Here is an 18,255-nt window from a genome sequence, read left to right on the forward strand (position 1 = left end):
TACTCTCCCTAAATAATCTTAAACAAAATCTTTCCTGCCTCTGTTTCCTGAAGTATGGAAAATGGTTGGAAATGAGAAGAAGCAAGTCCCACTGTCCCCCCCAAAAAGTATTTTGAAAGGCTTAACATCAACATACACTTCTAATCTTCTGTCTTTTTATAATATAGTTCAGACTCTCATAAATAAAGAACAACATCCTCAGGATAAACAGAAACATTATTTCTGTATACATTTGATCACTTAACTCTCTTACTGGCATAAAATGTGTTGGTTGCAATTCCCACCATTTTGAAAAGACAGAAGATGAGCTCTGTTGACCACATCCCCTTGTGTGTTACATCACTAGAAAGCACAGGATGTGCTTTACACAGGACAGTAGGAAAATAAACTGCATGCATGGTTTTTGAAATAAAGGCCCCAGTGTCATGTTAACCACAGTGGACAAAAAATAATTGCCGGGTCTTAAAGGTTTCTTTGCCCTAAATGACTTCACAACACACAAAGGCCATTCAGTAAAACAAGGCACACAAAGCTGGCTATATGACATCACTACATCTAATTATGACATGTAAAACAATTAGATTATTTTGTGAAAACAAATGATACAAGCAAATCATATTGACTTATTTTGCATATACAGTACCAGTCAAAAGTTTGGACACACCTTCTCATTCAATGTTTTTTCTTCATAATTTATTATTTTCTACATTGTAGATTAATATTGAAGACATCAAAACTATGATGGAACACTTATGGAATTATGTAGTAAACAAAAAAGTGTTAAACAAACCAGAATATGTTTTATATTTTAGTAGTCACCTGGAATGGTTTTTAATTAACAGGTGTGTCTTGCCAAGAGTTAATTTGTGTTATTTCTTGCCTTCTTAATGTGTTTGAGACCATCAGTTGTGTTTTGCAGAGGTACTGTTGGTATACAGTTCTATACAGTGAATAGCCCTATTTGACTACTATTCTAATCCATATTCAGTGTTGGGGAGTAACGAATTACATGTAACGACGTTACGTAATTTAATTACAAAATGTACGTAATTGTAATCCGTTACATTACTCTGAGAAAATATGTAATTAAATTACAGTTGCTTTTGGAAATTTCAATGATTACGACTTAAGTTACATTTGAAAAATCGCAGCCAAAGCTCGGATTTATTTAATAGTTTTTTCGCCCCCCCTGGATTCATGTTTGTTTTTAGTTTTTTTCATATCAACATCCTCCTTCCAAAACTGACTCTTATGATTGGCTCTCTCTGGTCATGTGCCATTCGACTCAACCGACAAACCGTACGGCGGCAGTCAGACTCAGCAGCAACAGTGTCGGCGGCGCACAAGATGTTCCTGGGCTGGAAATACAAAAAACACTTAATACAGACAGAAGCCAGGCTTCCCCGTATTACAAAGGTGGCTCTCTTTTTACCCGGCTAGATCACCATGGTAACTTATGCTTAGCTCATAACCTGGTCCCGACCAGGTTCTGTTCAGAGTTTAATCATAAAATCGGTTATAAAAGCGCCGCTATTTCACTATTCAACTCATTTACAGCTGACGTCACCTTTACTTTGAAAGTCCAGTCGAGCTGGATCAGAACGGAGCATTTGTGCGGAGGGAGAGATCGCGCTGATCCGCTGCTGTTTACTTTCTCTCTGAGCGTCTCCGCCTACAGATGTTAAGCTGAGGGGATACGCTGCTCAGCTGTTGATCCGACTCGCGTCAGAAGGTCATGTATTTACTTTTATATACAGTCAGTCACCACTGAAAGAAGTTGTGCGCTCGCAGCGGGACAGATACTTTAACTTAATGTCGTGGCGATGAATAAATTAATTGTTTCGCCTGTTATGTGTTGCCCAAACGCAAATCTTGAGTAGGTCTACTCTGTTTTCTCACATTTAAGAAGGTCTTTGTACAGAGACAACATGAGATTTGCTTGTAGCTACAGCACCTAAAAAACCCACTGTAACCTATTTTCATACGCACACCCAGCCTCGCTTTCAATAAAACACACACTGGCATTTTATAATTGCGATCAGTGAAATATATGAAAACAATATAAAACACAGTTCAAAACAACAGTTGTTGTTGCTCTAAAGCTTCATATTTAAAAGCAGCTCAATGTAGAGCTGTCAGAAATTAAAATCAGCCTCCTCTTGTCATATTTGGAGCAACACTGTTGCTTCAGGCTGTGATCAGGCTTTTTTGTATCGCTCATACTCTCTCCATTAAAACAACCTGCTCCTCTTGGCTGAAATCAGCCTGTTGTCGCTCAACTTAGTGAGGAAGTGAGCCTCTTCGCAGTACAGGCCTAAGGTCAGACTCATAATATATGGTTAAACCTTTGAACTGAAAGGCTTATCACACTATAGGTCTTAAAATGTGAAAATGGTTAGCAGTTGAGAGATTTCATTCAAAATTAAGAAAAGTAATCAAAATGTAATCAAATGTAATTAGTTATATTACTTTGAGAAAGTAATTGAAATAGTTACACTACTATTACATTTTCAACAGGGTAACTTGTAATTGTAACCAACTACATTTCCAAAGTAATCTTCCCAACACTGTCAATATTATGGCAAGAACCACTCAACTAAGTAAAGAGAAACGACAACTGATGGTCTCAAACACATTAAGAAGGCAAGAAATTCCACAAATTACTCTTGACAAGGCACATCTGTTAATTGAAAACCATTCCAGGTGACTACCTCATGAAGCTGATTGAGAGAATACCAATAGTGTGCAAAGCTGTCATCAAAGCAAAAGGTGGCCACTTTGAAGAATCTAAAATATAAAACATATTCTGGTCTGTTCAACACTTTTTTGTTTACTACATAATTCCATGTGTTCCTTCATAGTTTTGACTTGTCTTCAATATTAATCTACAATGTTGAACATAATAAAAATAAAGAAAAACCATGGAATGAGAAGGTGTTTCCAAACTTTTGACTGGTACTGTATGATTATAACTGGAATGAAAGTAAAATGTCTAAAATATTCATCTATTCCCTTGAAATTTATTCCATCTGAACACATCAGCAATAAGGGTAACTCTCAGTTGTTTATCAGTAGTTTTATCCAGTGGAGGTATCGCTGCAGCTTGTACAAGACATTACTGTTTTATTCTGAAAATAAGTACTACTGTGTGTGTGGTGACGAGGTTAAGGGTGCAAATGGGTGGTAGCAGATAGCTGATTGACACCAGTCAAGTGTCTGTCATAAACCACATGGAGGGCCCTGAGGTGTCACCGAGTCGCAGCAGTAGAGCTCTGTGTTTCAGGCTGTTTGTGGTGCAGCATCACTAGGCCTCCTCCCCAGCCTCCTACCCCACCTGTGCCTCTTGCTCAACATGTGGCGGCTGAGGTTCTGGTTTGGGCTCAGGTCGCTGTGCGATGTCAATCATGAGGCCGATGTGCAGATCAAACTTTCTTAGAACAGCCCGGCGCTCAGGGATCAGGTCGAACTCCATGATCTCACACAGCAGAGGGTAGTATCTGGACACATGAGCTTTGACCTGAGAGTAGAGGTGAGATGAGACAGAGAGAGAGAGAGTGAGACAGAAAAAAAACACTTTTAGGCACTTAAATCTCATTTATATCAGTCATCGTCTGTTATTATGGTTAACGTTATTGAAAAAGGTAACGTTACTCACCAAATGAAGATCACTTGAAAATGAAGTCCATCCTGCGATCCTTTTTAACAAAGTGTGCAATGGCTGGGTCACATAGCCCAGCTGGGATGTTTTTGAGCTGCCTTGGTCAAGCAACTCAAATTATCGAATCCCGCGCTGCACCGGGCCCCTTGTCGGGATGGAAAAGCAGGCAGTCCCAGCAGTACAGCTTCTTGGTGCGCGGGCTGCCCGCTAGCCATGGTAGCGGCTGTAACGTTAGCTGCTAGCTTGAAAATGCCTCTGGTAGCTCTTGCTAGATTGCACCAATCCTGGCAAGGTGGGTGATGGTCGACCTTTCCGGACAATTTCAAGTTTATCCTGACAAGGCAATCTTGAAAATGGAGTTTCAATAAATCCAGTAATCACACAGTTTCCTTCACTACTAACTGCCGCCATTTCACACGCTCTCTTTGTCTCCTGTTCGTTCTTCTCGTCAGTCCCTCATTGATAATCTTCGCGGGTCGTCCTGCTTATATACGTTCATGCTAGGTATTCGCGAATGCCCGGAAGATGCTGTGAAATGATCCCGCCCCCACCTCAGCGAAATATGATTGGCTGAGACACCTGTCAATGTCAAATTCATGCCACATTCACTTGAATTACACGGGCCTTCGTTGCTGCTACCGAAGGCCCTGCGAGGGGAGTAATTTACCCAGATACCAACAGAAGAAAAATTGTGATTGGTCCATTTCTCGTTCCGTTATATTAACCCACTGTGTGCCAAGACAAGTGAATCCAAGTTTAAAATAGCCTAATCTACGCATTATTCATATTATTTTAGTGAATAAAAACAATTAAATAAGTAAATAATATATAATTCAATACATTTATTTGGAGTACACAAAATTATTTCAATATTTTTTCTTAGGCCTTCACTGAATACCTAGAGGGCCCAGAGGGTTCCCCTCTGCTTCGAGGCTCTCCTCAATCCCACTGACACACCTTCCATAGAGGAAGCAGAGGCTGGTTGACCCATCCATCACCCAAGCCGAAGTCACTGAGGTAGTCCGGAAGCTCCTCAGTGGCAAAGCACCGTGGGCTGATGAGATCCGCCCTGAGTACCTCAAGTCTCTGGATGTTGTTGGGCTGTCTTGGATGAAACGTCACTGCAGCATCGCGCGGCAGTCGGGAACACTGGACCAGCTCTATACCCTCCACAGGGTGCTCGAGGGTTCATGGGAGTTTGCCCAACCAGTCCACATGTGTTTTGTGGACTTAGAGAAAGCATTCGACCGTGTCCCTTGTGGCATTCTGTGGGAGGTGCTCCGGGAGTACGGGGTCGGAGGCCCTCTGTTAAGGGCTGTACGGTCCTTGTACGACCGGAGCAGGAGCTTGGTTCGCATTGCCGGCAGTAAGTCAGACCTGGTCCTGAATTTCAGCTGTCTAAAAGTCGCTTAAGTGAGCTTTACTGAGAGCAGGCTGTTCCTGTGCCTGCACCTTTAAATGCTAATGAGCTCCGTCTGTCACACCTGCCTTGCCTGCTACACGCCCCTCTCAGGGAGAGGATGCCGCTTATGCTATGCTATGGTGAACACTATGGCCTCGCCGAGATGCTGTCGTTCAACCATACCAGTTTGACCCAGAATCGGACCCAGAAGGAGAGGCTCCTGAAGAAGTACAGACTCTGCGATTGCAGCTGGACATTTCAGAATGGTTAGTGTGTCTGAATAATGTTAGTTTGTTCTATGTGTTGTTACAATTACTACCATGTAGCTAATGGCTAACAGCTAGCGAAAGCTGTGTTTGTCTCCAATACAGTCTCCAAACTCTTGGACACCATTTGCATCGTCTCTGTCTCCAGTCTGCACAGGTTTCCAGACTTTTTACTGTGAAAACCAAGCTCCATTGTAATATTGTAAACATTAAACTCGCTTCAGACGCCATTGCATAGCGGACCGAAGCGAAGCTAACTAGTTTGCCAGTTTCAAGCTGACTTCACCATACTCGTAAGCAACTGCAAATACTATCAAAACTTGGCGACACTTACCTGTGGCTCAGGTGCAGTTGCTGGGTCCGGAATGGTTGGGACTGATCCTTTTACAAGGGTCAGTGTCGAGGCAAAGCCAGCTTTGTACTAACCACCGTTACTTAAGCAGTCCAACGTGAAGTGATTAGCACACACATACAAGCTAACATGAACCACAGCCGGCACATTGTCATTAAAAATGAAACGCAACCACTGTCTCTTCTGTTGTTCTGTAGCTTGGACAGAATATAGGCACTGATGTTGATTTTTACAACCAACAACAGATCAATCTGCGTGTCTAACTCTGAGCGACAATATTGCAAAACACTGCTATCTTGCTGCTGGACACACTGAACTTCACCTCGGGGAAGAACGCCCCCTCTTGTTACGTAACGAAAGGAGCTGAATCTGAAACAGCCTGTAGGAGCACCATTTTACCAGAGGGTGGCCTGCAGAGACCATGCAGAAATTGTTTGCTTTCCTCATTCTGGGAGTTGGCAGGCTCAGGGAGGACCAGCTTATATATGTAGAGACCAGAGAGAATGTATTTTTCACAATATGGGACCTTTAATTTAGGTGATTATAGAAAGTTGTGTGAAGCATATTTTCTTTGTAGCATGGCCTCTAAACTTCTTCTAAGTGAATCTAATTGATAACAGCTGGTGACTTTTCTGGTCCATTTTAATAGGACCTGTTTGATACTGCCATTAGACTCAGCCACAAACACTATAATGGGAAATTCTAAAGAGCTCAGCATTGATCTGAAAGAGCACATTATTGATTTGAACAAGTCAGGAAAGTCACTTGGAGCCATTTCAAAGCAGCTCCAGGTCCCGAGATCAACTTTACAAGCAACTGTTCAGTATAAAGTAGGGCTGGGCGATAAATCGATTAACTCGAGTTTGTGGTTAAGGACGATTTTAGAAAATGAAAATTAATTTTAACTTGCTCCACTGCCACTCCCCATGGGCTCCAGTAGTTCATAGTGGGTTCCCCCCTCCTCCCACATTTACTTTCCACAGAGAAACAAACACAACAACATGGCAGCAAGCCAAGAGTTTGTTCCTAAAAAGGCACAGTCTTATCAGTAGTTCGGTTTTGTAGCATCAGACATCGAACAAACCACAGTCCGCTGCAAAGTTTGAAAAAAGGCTGTTGCAACTAAAGGCAGCAGACCAACCCAATTATTTCCGCCTCTCAAACAGACACCTGCATCACAGTGGCACACTTGTTGTTCACTACGAGATTTACAAGACCGCGGCAACCCACAAACACCCTCTGTAAAGCAGCCAACATTAGTGGAATCATTTAATCATTGTGTCCTGCATGAGAAGAAAGGGTCCTGGTGGACAGCTGTTACGGATGCAGTCACGTTGCATATCGTTAAAGATATCGGGCCCTTGTACAGTGGAGAAGCCGGAGGTTCATCCACATGCTGAAAACTTTCGACCCCAGAGGTAGGAGACAGGCTCGCCTTCCTGGCCAAAAATTTGTAAAAAAAAAGACAGCAAGCACACACCTCATGTCCTGTACATCTACCAACATGTCATATTTAGTATGCAATGCATGCAAATGTTTGCATGTTTAGTTTACATATCTTCAGGGATATAACATACCGTTTGTAAACTAAAGGCACCTTTTGCAAAATAAAGTATTCAGCGAAAGTTATGTTCACACTTCATCAATCCTATTGGGAAACTGATCTTATGGTTTTGTTTTGTTTTAATTTGTGTTTGAACATTATTTAAACTTTATTGGGGCCTCTTTCTCAACAGTGGAGATACTTTGCTGGTATTTTAAAGAAGGCAACACAGGATAATTCCTAAGTGCTTACGCCTGGGTTCCAGCGTGAAAGGACACAGGGCCACAAGGATCCTTCAAAACCAGCTACTCAATCAAAAGAGTGGACAGATTAATTTCACCATTGATACACTCACTACTAAGACTGACATGACATTTTAGGAACCAACATCACTACAACCAAGCAATGTCCTGGAAAATGTCTCCAAGTTTGTTAATAAGGCGAAAGCATCACAACACACTAAGGGTAAGGAACAGCAGACAGGAAAATTACAATGCACTACTGAGTTCCCTCCCCAGACAGCTTAACAACCAGTGTTAAAAGCCTGCAGCTCCCCGCCAGTTAGTTAGAACTGAAAAAGCCTCTTGGATGAGAGGTGAAACGTTTTCAAGATACTGCAACACGTCCAGTTGCCTATTATACAGCACTTAGAATGTGGACTGTGCTGAAGAAACAAGTCTTTACCAGGAAGCCAACAAATTTAATTCAACTCCTTGTTCTCTTGCCTCCTCACCCCTCCTACCCTTTCCCCCCTTACTCCTTCACTGCTGATGACTTTGCAACTTACTTTACCAAGAAAGTAAAAGACATCAGCTCCTCATTTACTCCTATGCCCATCCTGAAAGCACCTCTGAACATCTCCTCTGAACATCATCAGAGGAGACTTCACACTACTGATGTCTAATCGTGCAACCACCTGTTCCCGTGACCCGATTCCCTCCTCTCTTCTCCAAAACACCTCACACCCCCTTTCTTGTGACAAATGTACTTATTGTACGTTGCTTTGGACAAAAGCGTCTGCTAAATGCCCTAAATGTAAATGTAACTTCACTGATTCTGTCAAGGGGAGTGATGAAAAATTCAAAAGCACCTAACTGAGGTTAAAATGATGAGAGACATTTAACTAAATATCAGAATTACTGTATGTGTGTGTATATATATATATATATATATATATGTATATATATATATATATATATATATATATATAGATAGATAGATAGATAGATAGATAGATAGATAGATATAGATGTTTTGATCTAGCAGTCACATTTTCAGAAGACCTATGATACATTTATTACTGAACCAAACTTGAATGTAAAGTGGTTTGTGTTGCACTCATTCATCACAGAAACATGAGAGCTGTAGAAATCACTGGAACTGAAAACCCACAAGTATATGTACATTTCTGACCACGACTGTATTATCAAAAAGACATGGCAATCTCACTTTCTACAATATGGGACATTTTGAGAAAGAAGATATTTCAAAGATTTTATCCAATTTTAAGTAATGAAAATAGAGAGTGGTATAGAATATGGAATAGAGAATGCTTGATCCCTGCAAGTAGTTGAACTGCAAGTAGTTGAGCTGCTCTGCCAGAAATGTGAGGGGTGTGAGGAAAATGACTGTATTTTGTTCTGATGGTGAACTTTTTCTTTAAGGATTCAACCAGAGTTTGGCTGCATAGCATAAGTATATTGACTTATGTGGCTCTGTGGTAAAAGGGGTTAATCTAAGAGTAAATAGTAATGGGGAAAATTCAGGGAAAATGTAAATGATGGAAACTTTTAGGATTAAATCCAGTACCAGTGAGCACTTAATCCCACATTTGCCAGCAAAGACCTGCTTTGGAACTTCCTTTTTTTTAAAGGAAATAAGAATACATTTATTTATTTTTATGTCTGTAGAGCTTGAACATTTCCAGGAAGCTGCTCCACCAAACTTTTCCCTCCTCCTGTTCCCTACAGGACAGTGCATCTGCTGCAGATGACACCCAGAGCAGTGAGCAAGTTGCCTGCAAGCAGGTGACAGAGTCAAACACCAGGCGAGGAAAGAACCGGAAGCAGAAAGAAAAAGTAGGTCCATCCGAAAACACAAACTCTAATCCATATTGATGTTCTTTTAAGAAAAGAGAAGCTAACAGTTGCCAGAAGAGGTTCTGGACAGAGGAAGCTAATTGGTAGCACTCACCCTTCGTTAGCTACTGTCTGAGATGTATGAAATGGAATAATGACTAACCTCGGGTGTTTTGATGTTTAAGCCATCACTGTCTGACCCTCTTCGTCGCAAAGAGACCAGGCACAACAAAGCCAGTCACAAGAGGAAAGACAGACTGCAAGGAGGGGCCCTTCATGCGTCCGTACCTCCACACAACTATAAAGCCTATCAGCTCTACACACTGTACCGCAGCAAAGATGGCAAGATCATGCAGGTTAGTGAACAAATGTTCGGTCAGAGTAAAGATTATTATGCATGTAGTTGCACAGGTATGTGTTCTTTAAAGTTCACTGCAAATCCTCCAACATAGACGATATTCCTCTACTAATGAACAGCTGCTGCAAGGCCCACTGCAAATTAAAGCTGCAAGCAGCGATGAACGGGCCCTCGCAGTCCACGCACATCTGGGCATGCTGCTGTCGGGGTGTGCTGCGTACTCTGCCCGATTTACTGAATATTGTGTACGCATATCTTAACTGTCTGTGTTTCAGACAGTGCAGGAAGGGGTTAAATGTAATTTCCTGGGTCCAACATATAGCGCTGTGACTATGTCTGTATATTGGCCTATGTGTTCAGGGCTGGACTCTTATCAAACATGTGAAGTTTGTTTCAGATAGGAATGAGGAATTTTACAGGTGAAAAATCCCTCAAACAAATTTGTGGTCAGTTGTGTTTCGATTATTGATTAGTGGCGACGCTGTCAGTGGGTGTGCTCATCTTTTAGTTGCATGTCATCTTGTAGTGTACGATATGGAGGAAAAAACCTATGAATGTCATGTAAATAGGATGTTTGTCTGAATTCCTGTGTCCAGTAGGTGGCGCTATGGATATGACACAGTACTGATGCATGGAGGTATTCAGGGCGACATCCTCTACATGTGTGATGAATTTGGTTTACATGGGAAATTGTATGTGGACTTGATGCTTTATGGCGAATGAAAATGGACTGCGTCATGACCAGTGTTAGGAATAACGGTGTTAGAATAAATAGCATAATAAATAGGATCTATTTAATCTCATCCCTTATCTCAGTCAGCAGTCACCACAAATGGAAACCAATAGTTATTCCACTGCCCACTACACATTGTTATCACATATAACTAGACCCACTGTCATTATTTAAACGTTTGTGATAATTAATTTCAATCATTTTGGATAAATTATGGTTTTAGATGATGTTGCTATCATTAGATAATTTACAGTTTCCCATAGACTATAAGGCTATATATAAAATGACGGAATATTAGGGCCACAGAGAAAGAAAAAAAAAATTCACAGACTTCGAGGATAAAGTCATAATATTGTAACCCGTTGTATTAGAGGTGGAGAGTTGGTAAAATGAGGGCTGTGGAGCATTTCGTGGAATTGTACTTCAGTATAGGTTTCACAAACAAGGAGATACTTAATCTTTTGGCACATCAGCATCACATTGTCGTAAGTATCAGGACTTTAAAAAGATTATGCAAGAAAATGCATCTTTTACGCAGAAAGAACCAGTCTCATAATTTATGACTTTTTCTTTCTTCCTCAGTGTGGCCCTAATACTCCGTTGTATAAAATACACATCCCATATAAATATAAATACACATCAAAGTGTAACATTATGTTCCTTTACTGAATAAGGACAAAGCAAAACAGGTAAACCATCAGCTCCTTTCAAAACTGAAGTCACACAGTGACTCTACAAGATGGAAAGCACAGAATCAAAGCATATTATACAACACAAGGATAAATACACATTCAAAGGTCTGTATATAATACACCCCGCATGTCTGCACACTGAAATAAATGCAGGACAAATCCATACACATCAAATGAACAGACAAATGAATGGATGCAGTAGCCTCCCTGCAAGCTTACACAGTATACAGCACAAACATCATAAGAGGCCAAATCAATTGAAATTAAATAAAAAAAAACAAAAAAAAAAACACATTTAACACAAACATATTCTTCCACTGCAGGACATATTTAACTTAAATTTAAAGTATGCATATTAACTAAAATAAATTAACACATATTGGTCCCTCACTCGCCATTGTCGGAGCAGAAAGGAACACACCATTTTGGGCCTTCATATAGGCTATTGGCTCACTTGACTTTACGAGGATTGACCTTTTATTTTTTTATTTAAGATGTGTCATCTTCCTGGAGCTGGGGGAGGAAAGGAGAATAATGATTAATACATTTGTGTTACAGTCAGCATACAGTGTGCATTGAAGGCATAACTCACCTCCCACTCAAGTTTTTTTATTTCAAGGTCCAATTTTCTAATTGTCCTCTTTTTTATTTCGGACTCCAGTGCAAGGTTTTCCATCTTTTTCTTCTTGTACTGTATATCTATATCTACCAGTTGTATTTGGCACTGGAGGTGGTTATTATTATTAGCTCATCTATTTATCAAAGAGTTATACAGTCTGATGGAGTTACATTTACACAGTTTCACTCATATCTGCAGTCCATTTCAATTAAAAATTCAACTGATTCATAAAAAAAACTACATTTTTGGAGATGTGAATTAACTATTTGGATTGTAATTGTGATGTTTCAGCGGAGCGGTGAGTGTGTAATTGTGCACTACTTACGCATTCAGGCGGTCAGCAATACTTTGCCACGCTTTTTCTCTTTGCTTTATCACTGTGGCGGTGTTGCCTTTCTTTTTAATTATGTCTCTTACCTAGTATGCCTCCATGAGGATTTCTGCCTCCGGCGAGGAAAAGTAAGCCGCTCTACTTGCCATGGTGAATCAGTGAATCTGTGATCGATGGCAGGGTCTATTTGAGGGAGCCGTGAGCACGCACTTATACAGGATTGGTTTCACCTGGCTTGATGAATCCGTGTCTGCTCATCCTGGCTTGGTCTTTGTGCAACCAGTTAAGCCTGGACGCTCTTGTTTTGGATTCATTGAGCTCAGCTCAGTCACTTATCCTGGATGTCTTAATCCTACTTTTGTGCAACGGGCCCTGGAGCTGCAGAGCTGTTTTATTTTCCTCAGGTGAGGGAGGAGGGAGGGGCGAGACAACCGCATAAGTGATTATGATTGGCTCTCTAAAGTTGAGTGAGAGTTCTTAAGCCAGTCAGTAGCAATGTTCGGTTTACACACAAGCCACACACAGAAGCCTCGCGCACACAAACTAGCAGAGGTGAACTGCGGCAATGGCGAGTCCGGAGGGAAAGTTAATGTTTTCAAAGTGGAAGTACAGACACTACTTTAATCTCCTTTGTCCACGTCCGTTGTAAGCAACTCTGATCTAATGAATCATCTCTCAGTGGCACACGCTTCTACAAAACTATCACTGGCCGAAAACTCCATTGCTGACGCTGTTGATGATGGCAGCAGGCTAGGTGTGGCTAACGTGAACTCCGCTAACAGCTTCACAAAAACTTGTGACACAGACTGAACTGAATGCAATGATAGACAGGTATGTTGTTGAGAACTTGCTCCCGTTATCAACAGTTGACTCGGACTCCTTCAGAGCACTCACTGGCAAAATATCGGGAAGAGCAGGTGCCGGTCCGCCATGCATAAATACATTTTCTAAATACATATGTAGATGCTGAGTACGCTAAAATGACTGCCGAGCTCAAAAGAGGGAAGAAATAGAAGTAACGCAATAGTTACTTTTCCTGGTAACTAATTACTTTTATAGTGGAGTAATTCCGTTACTAACTCAGTTACTTTTTGGGAGAAATAACTAGTAACTATAACTAATTACTTTTTAAAAATAACGTGCCCAACACTAGGGGATGGGTACCGAATTCGGTACTTTTATTGGTACCGACCGAATCCCGACCGAATTCCCCCCGAAGTACCGAGTATCGATTCACGTGAAGTCAATCAGTACCACATTTTGGTACCTGAACGCACCTTCACGGGCGTCAGTTGGAGCGGAAGTACGGTATGGACGGGATGGAAGGGACTGAACGTAAAGTACGTTGCATTCTCGGTCGGAAAGACAACGAATTTGTCTTCAAAATAAGAGCTTTACATTGCACCCCATTGGAGTTTAGAACTGGGTTCTTAGCGGGGGCTTTTAATTTGAAAGTAGCGACCCGTATTAGCTTGGTGCTACGACACAAGCGGACAACGAAGACAGCTACAGAGACCGAGGAGACGCTAGCATCTCCTGGATCTCTCAGCGGCTGTCCAGTTGCTCATCTTGACGTCTGCGGATGAAGAGATGGACTGACCGCTGTGATCAGCTGTTTCCTGGTTTTGAAACTCCCCGGCTGTGGGTCGCACCATAGACATATATACAAAGACGCCTCATTGAGCGCTGGACCGTACGTCAACGTCGCCGCCATGGGAGGAAGCAGCTCAGCCCCGTGAACTAATACGAGTCAATGAAGTGAACTTTATAAAGCTCACTTCTACAAAGTGCCATAAGTTAATAAGTTAATTCAGGAAACAGATACGAACCAAAAACAACGTAACATTCTCTGATGACTATAAACATTAACTACTTCTTATATGTTCAGTCTACAGGTCCGCATCAAACCACAATATGTATTTTTATAATGTTTAACAAGTGTTTATAGCTGCTAATGTATGTAACGCTGTTACTGTGATGATACAAGACAGTTAAATATTTAATCTGTGTCTATAATAACCAGATCCTGACATGTAAATGTGACATATTTCTACCATACTGTCAACTTGTTTAATTCAATTTAAGTTTAAATAACTGACTTCATAATATATGAATCAGAATCAGAAATACTTCAATGATGCCCGACAAACTGCAGCGTTACAGATGCTCCCATTCAAAGTCAAGAATATGCAGAAAAATAGTACTACTACCACTACTACTACTACTACTAATACTACTACTACTACTACTAATACTAATAATAATAATAATTAAAACTATATATGGTGCATATTTATAATAGTAGCCCACTGCAGCTTTACTCTTTTCTTTACTATAATTAAATGTTATTTTATACAATATCATATGTTATAATGTTCTTTCATGGAGTATATCTCTATACTGCTGAAAAAAGAAAGCAGGCTCACTGCTGCTGCAGTTTATCTTGATTTGCAGACTTGGTTAATTTTTTGTCGCAATGATTATTATTAGTACTTAGATCATAGATCATAGATCAAGCATAATGTGACCATGGATAGACACTTAAACAAATATTCAAAATTCAGAAGTTTTTACTATTTTTTTTATATACAAAATAACTTTAATTACCACACATATAGGCAAAAAAGTACCGAAAACAGGTACCGATATATACCGGTACCGATTCGCAGGTACCGAGTATCGGTACCGTATCGGTTCAAATGTGAAAGGTACCCATCCCTACCCAACACTGACCATGACACCCACCATGTTTGACGTAGGCGAAGGCTTTTGATAACTTTTCATGTTCAGGGTCTGAGGATGATACTGAGTGAATTGGAAGTCTGTGGTGTTCGGTCTGTAGGAGGAGTTGGTTTAAGTGCGAGGCATGGAAATGGATTAAAATGGGGGTGAAATGGGAACTTTGAATCAAAATGGCCAACTTCCTGTTGGAGTGACAGTTTAGTACCCCAGACATTTTGTGTGCGTCTGGTCATGATACATATGCATACGATCAGTGGTTAAATTGGCTTTTGTAAGGAGGGGGAGCCTTTCTTCACTCAGCGGCCATTATCTCTCTCAAAAAAATTTTTTTACCTTGCACCATCAGCGTAATACATATTTTATCAACTTATGGCCTTCTTGATTATATCTCACATTCACAAATTGGTAACTTATTAAGCCTACATTTCACCATCAATCTACACTGTAATTTGTAAAACGTATTCACAATATACATAATCAATTCACATATTAGCAACATGTATTTCCATCTCATCAATACACATCAATTAGTTGCATTGTTGGTGGTAACTTTTTTTTTTTTTTTTCTGTGAGAGACTGTGGCGGAATGATTTGATTAATGGGAAACGCTAATTTGGCATTAGCTCGTCTACATTTAGCTAATGAGGAGGGCGGTTAATCAAATGAAAACTACTTGCCCTCCTCATCTTTTCACAATTTGCTAACGTAGCATTAGCTATGTAGAGACTTCATCACAGAAACAAAAAGGTGAAAAATACAGACATTTAGTTTCAGTAATTTAACAAAGTTAACATTTTGCTGTGACAGTTACTTCACCCACCTTCTGTGCGTCAGCAGCACCGTGTGTGTGCGTGCGTGCGTGCACTTGCACGGTATGCGAGAAGATGCCAGTAGCAGTGAAAACATGGACTGGAGTTTCATTGGTTCAGGTTTTATCTCAATAAACGAGCGGAACGGATTCAGTAATGAAGCTCTGACACAGCGCTCTGAAAACAGCGCTGAATGAACAGGCTGATGTATTGATGGGGATCTAAATTAATGATTTTAAAAAGTCATAAAATGATAGTTACACCCATGATTACAATGAAACACTGAAGCAGAGGGAGCTCAGCTCCTGCTGGCGGTACTGACGAGGTGAGGAGGCGGAGCTGAGCTCCGGAGGGCTCCGGCCCAATTTAATCTCTGCATACGATGCATACTGAATGTCATTCATATTAGGGCTGGGCGATATATCGATATAAAACATATATCGATATATTTTTAAATGTGATATGGAATTAGACCCTATCGCATATATCGATGAGGTTCAAATTTGCGCTGTGATCCCTGCCCCAGGCAAGCCGCTGACCCGGAGCTCTCTGCACTGCTCCCCGCGCCCCTCCTCTTTCATGCACAGAGAGGGGAGGGGCTGGAACAGACACTCCGGCACTCTTCAACAAACAATTGTTCCCCCGCACTTTGGCCTTGGTGCCCCATGAAAAAAAAATCATCGTACGGCCACAGTGGCCTCTGTGCCCCTGGCCCAGTCAGCGCAGCGAGCTTGCCTTGAATTACAGCCACCTGAGTGCACAGTAGTCACTCATAGTAACTTCAGTGAGTCCGCGGTTCGCGCAGGTGGAGTCTCATCATCACGATGATCTCACGTGAAAGCCTCTCAAACAGCAGCAGCATCTCAAACAGAAGAACGAAACTTACAGTACAGGTGGGCAAGCGATCTCAGCCGGTTTGATATGATACGTAACTGACTTACATGGTAGGATTTAGTCCGGTAAAGTTGGAAATATATTCACAGATTCGAACTTCCCGGATCAATAACTTATAAGTGAAACCTTGTTAAAACACAAATGACGGCTCTGTCCTACCGTAGTAAGGAAGACAACGAGCTACAACCGTATTTTCATCAAAACGAGCGGCTGGACATTAACTCTGGTCTCTATGGTCAGCTGTCTGCGAGACGAGGGCGCAGGGACCGTCTACAAAGTGCAACACCGAAAAGGGATACTACAAAAAATATTCAATAACTTCACTATTATTCAGAGTGTAGTGTCACCAAAATCATTCCACACATCAGTGGTCTCCTGCTGGTTATTCTACAATGTTTTGTTTGGGAAAAAATGTGCTTTGCCATAATTTGGGGGAATTTCTATTGGGAGAAATATTCAATGACACTAATATTCAGTGTAGTGTCACAAAACTCACCTCACCCTAACCCTACTCAAAAAAACTGTTTTCTAATGTAACATTAACTTGATATTGGTATGGGGGGGACAAGATGGCGTCGTAGAGTAAGCATCGCTGCTGAGTGAGCTCCGGTGGCATTTGTCAGTTTATATCTCTACTCTACATATTTGAATGGTGAAAAGTGTTTCATTTTGAACGGGAAGTGTTTTAACATGAGCCTGGACAATTATTTTTCAAAAGCTTCAGACAACATGCCCAGAAACACGAAAAATTCATCGAAGAAATCCCCTGCTGATGCTGACAATGAGGGGGAGCTAACGTTAAGTGCCTCACCTGAGATACCGAGCGTGGATGCTAGCTCCGGCTCTATGGAACCAGATATTGTTCAAGCCCTGGACAGAATAACTGATAACCTTACTAAAGTAATCGACACCAAGATTTCCACTGTCCTGGAAGCTATTAAAGAACAGACCTTGCAGCAACAGGCGGTTGCCGCCCGAAAAGGCGAAGCGGAGAAACGGATTGCTGATGTGGAGGCCACGGCGACATCATCGGAGGCGAAGTTAGCATCTCTCCAGACATGCGGGAGCACATAGACGATCTCGACAACCGAGGTCGCAGGTGCAACATACGTATAGTTGGCTTACCCGAGGCTCAGAAGGCTCGGACTCTGTGAAATTCCTTGAAAAGTGGGTCCCCGAGTACCTCCAAATGGATACAAAGGCAGGACGGCTGAAGCTTAATTGGGCACACCACTCCTTAGCATTAAAACCCAGTAACGTGCGATGGAGGCAGCTCGTCGGCTCGGATCCCGCCGGTCTAACCAGGACGACCCCACAAACAAGGAGCCCAGGATCTCCTTCTTTAATGACTATTCAGCTGAGGTGGTCCGGAGACGAAAAGCTTTTGATGACATATAGGTGCGGCTGAGGAAGATTAACATGGCCTACGCCTTACTGTACCCGGCTACTCTCAAGGTGACGGTGAACGGGACTCAGAGGAGATTTGACACCCCGAGAGAAGCCGCTTCGTTTCTACATTCACTGGATCAGAGGCATGAGGACACTGCTTCCCAGTGATATGTCTTTCAGTATGTGGCTTTATTTCACCTGATTTCATTCGTACATGTTATGTGAGTATGTTCTGATTGCTCCGTATCTGCGCATTTATGTGCGTATAATGTTATATGTTTATGCATAATGGTTACATTTTGTTTATGCACCAAGTTATGGCCACCGTGAGCAAACTTAAGCTTTTGTTTATTCTATGTGTGGGTGCCAGGGAACAACAGGGTGCAGCC

The 18,255-nt window shown here is 41.5% G+C and overlaps 1 protein-coding gene across 3 annotated transcripts in view; it reads left to right on the forward strand.

Moving 5' to 3' along the window:
* The window catches only part of ankrd6b (ankyrin repeat domain 6b), a 188,744-nt gene that overhangs the window by 146,410 nt on the left and 24,079 nt on the right, over window positions 1-18,255 (forward strand). For all 3 annotated transcript variants that reach the window (XM_030404994.1, XM_030404992.1, XM_030404995.1), the window contains 2 exons: window positions 9,192-9,299; window positions 9,485-9,655. In XM_030404994.1, coding sequence (XP_030260854.1) covers window positions 9,192-9,299; window positions 9,485-9,655 — 279 coding nt within the window. The remainder of the gene's footprint in view (window positions 1-9,191; window positions 9,300-9,484; window positions 9,656-18,255) is intronic.

Source organism: Sparus aurata, chromosome 22 (genome assembly GCF_900880675.1).
Source record: "Sparus aurata chromosome 22, fSpaAur1.1, whole genome shotgun sequence".
In the NCBI taxonomy this organism is placed as follows: domain Eukaryota; kingdom Metazoa; phylum Chordata; class Actinopteri; order Spariformes; family Sparidae; genus Sparus; species Sparus aurata.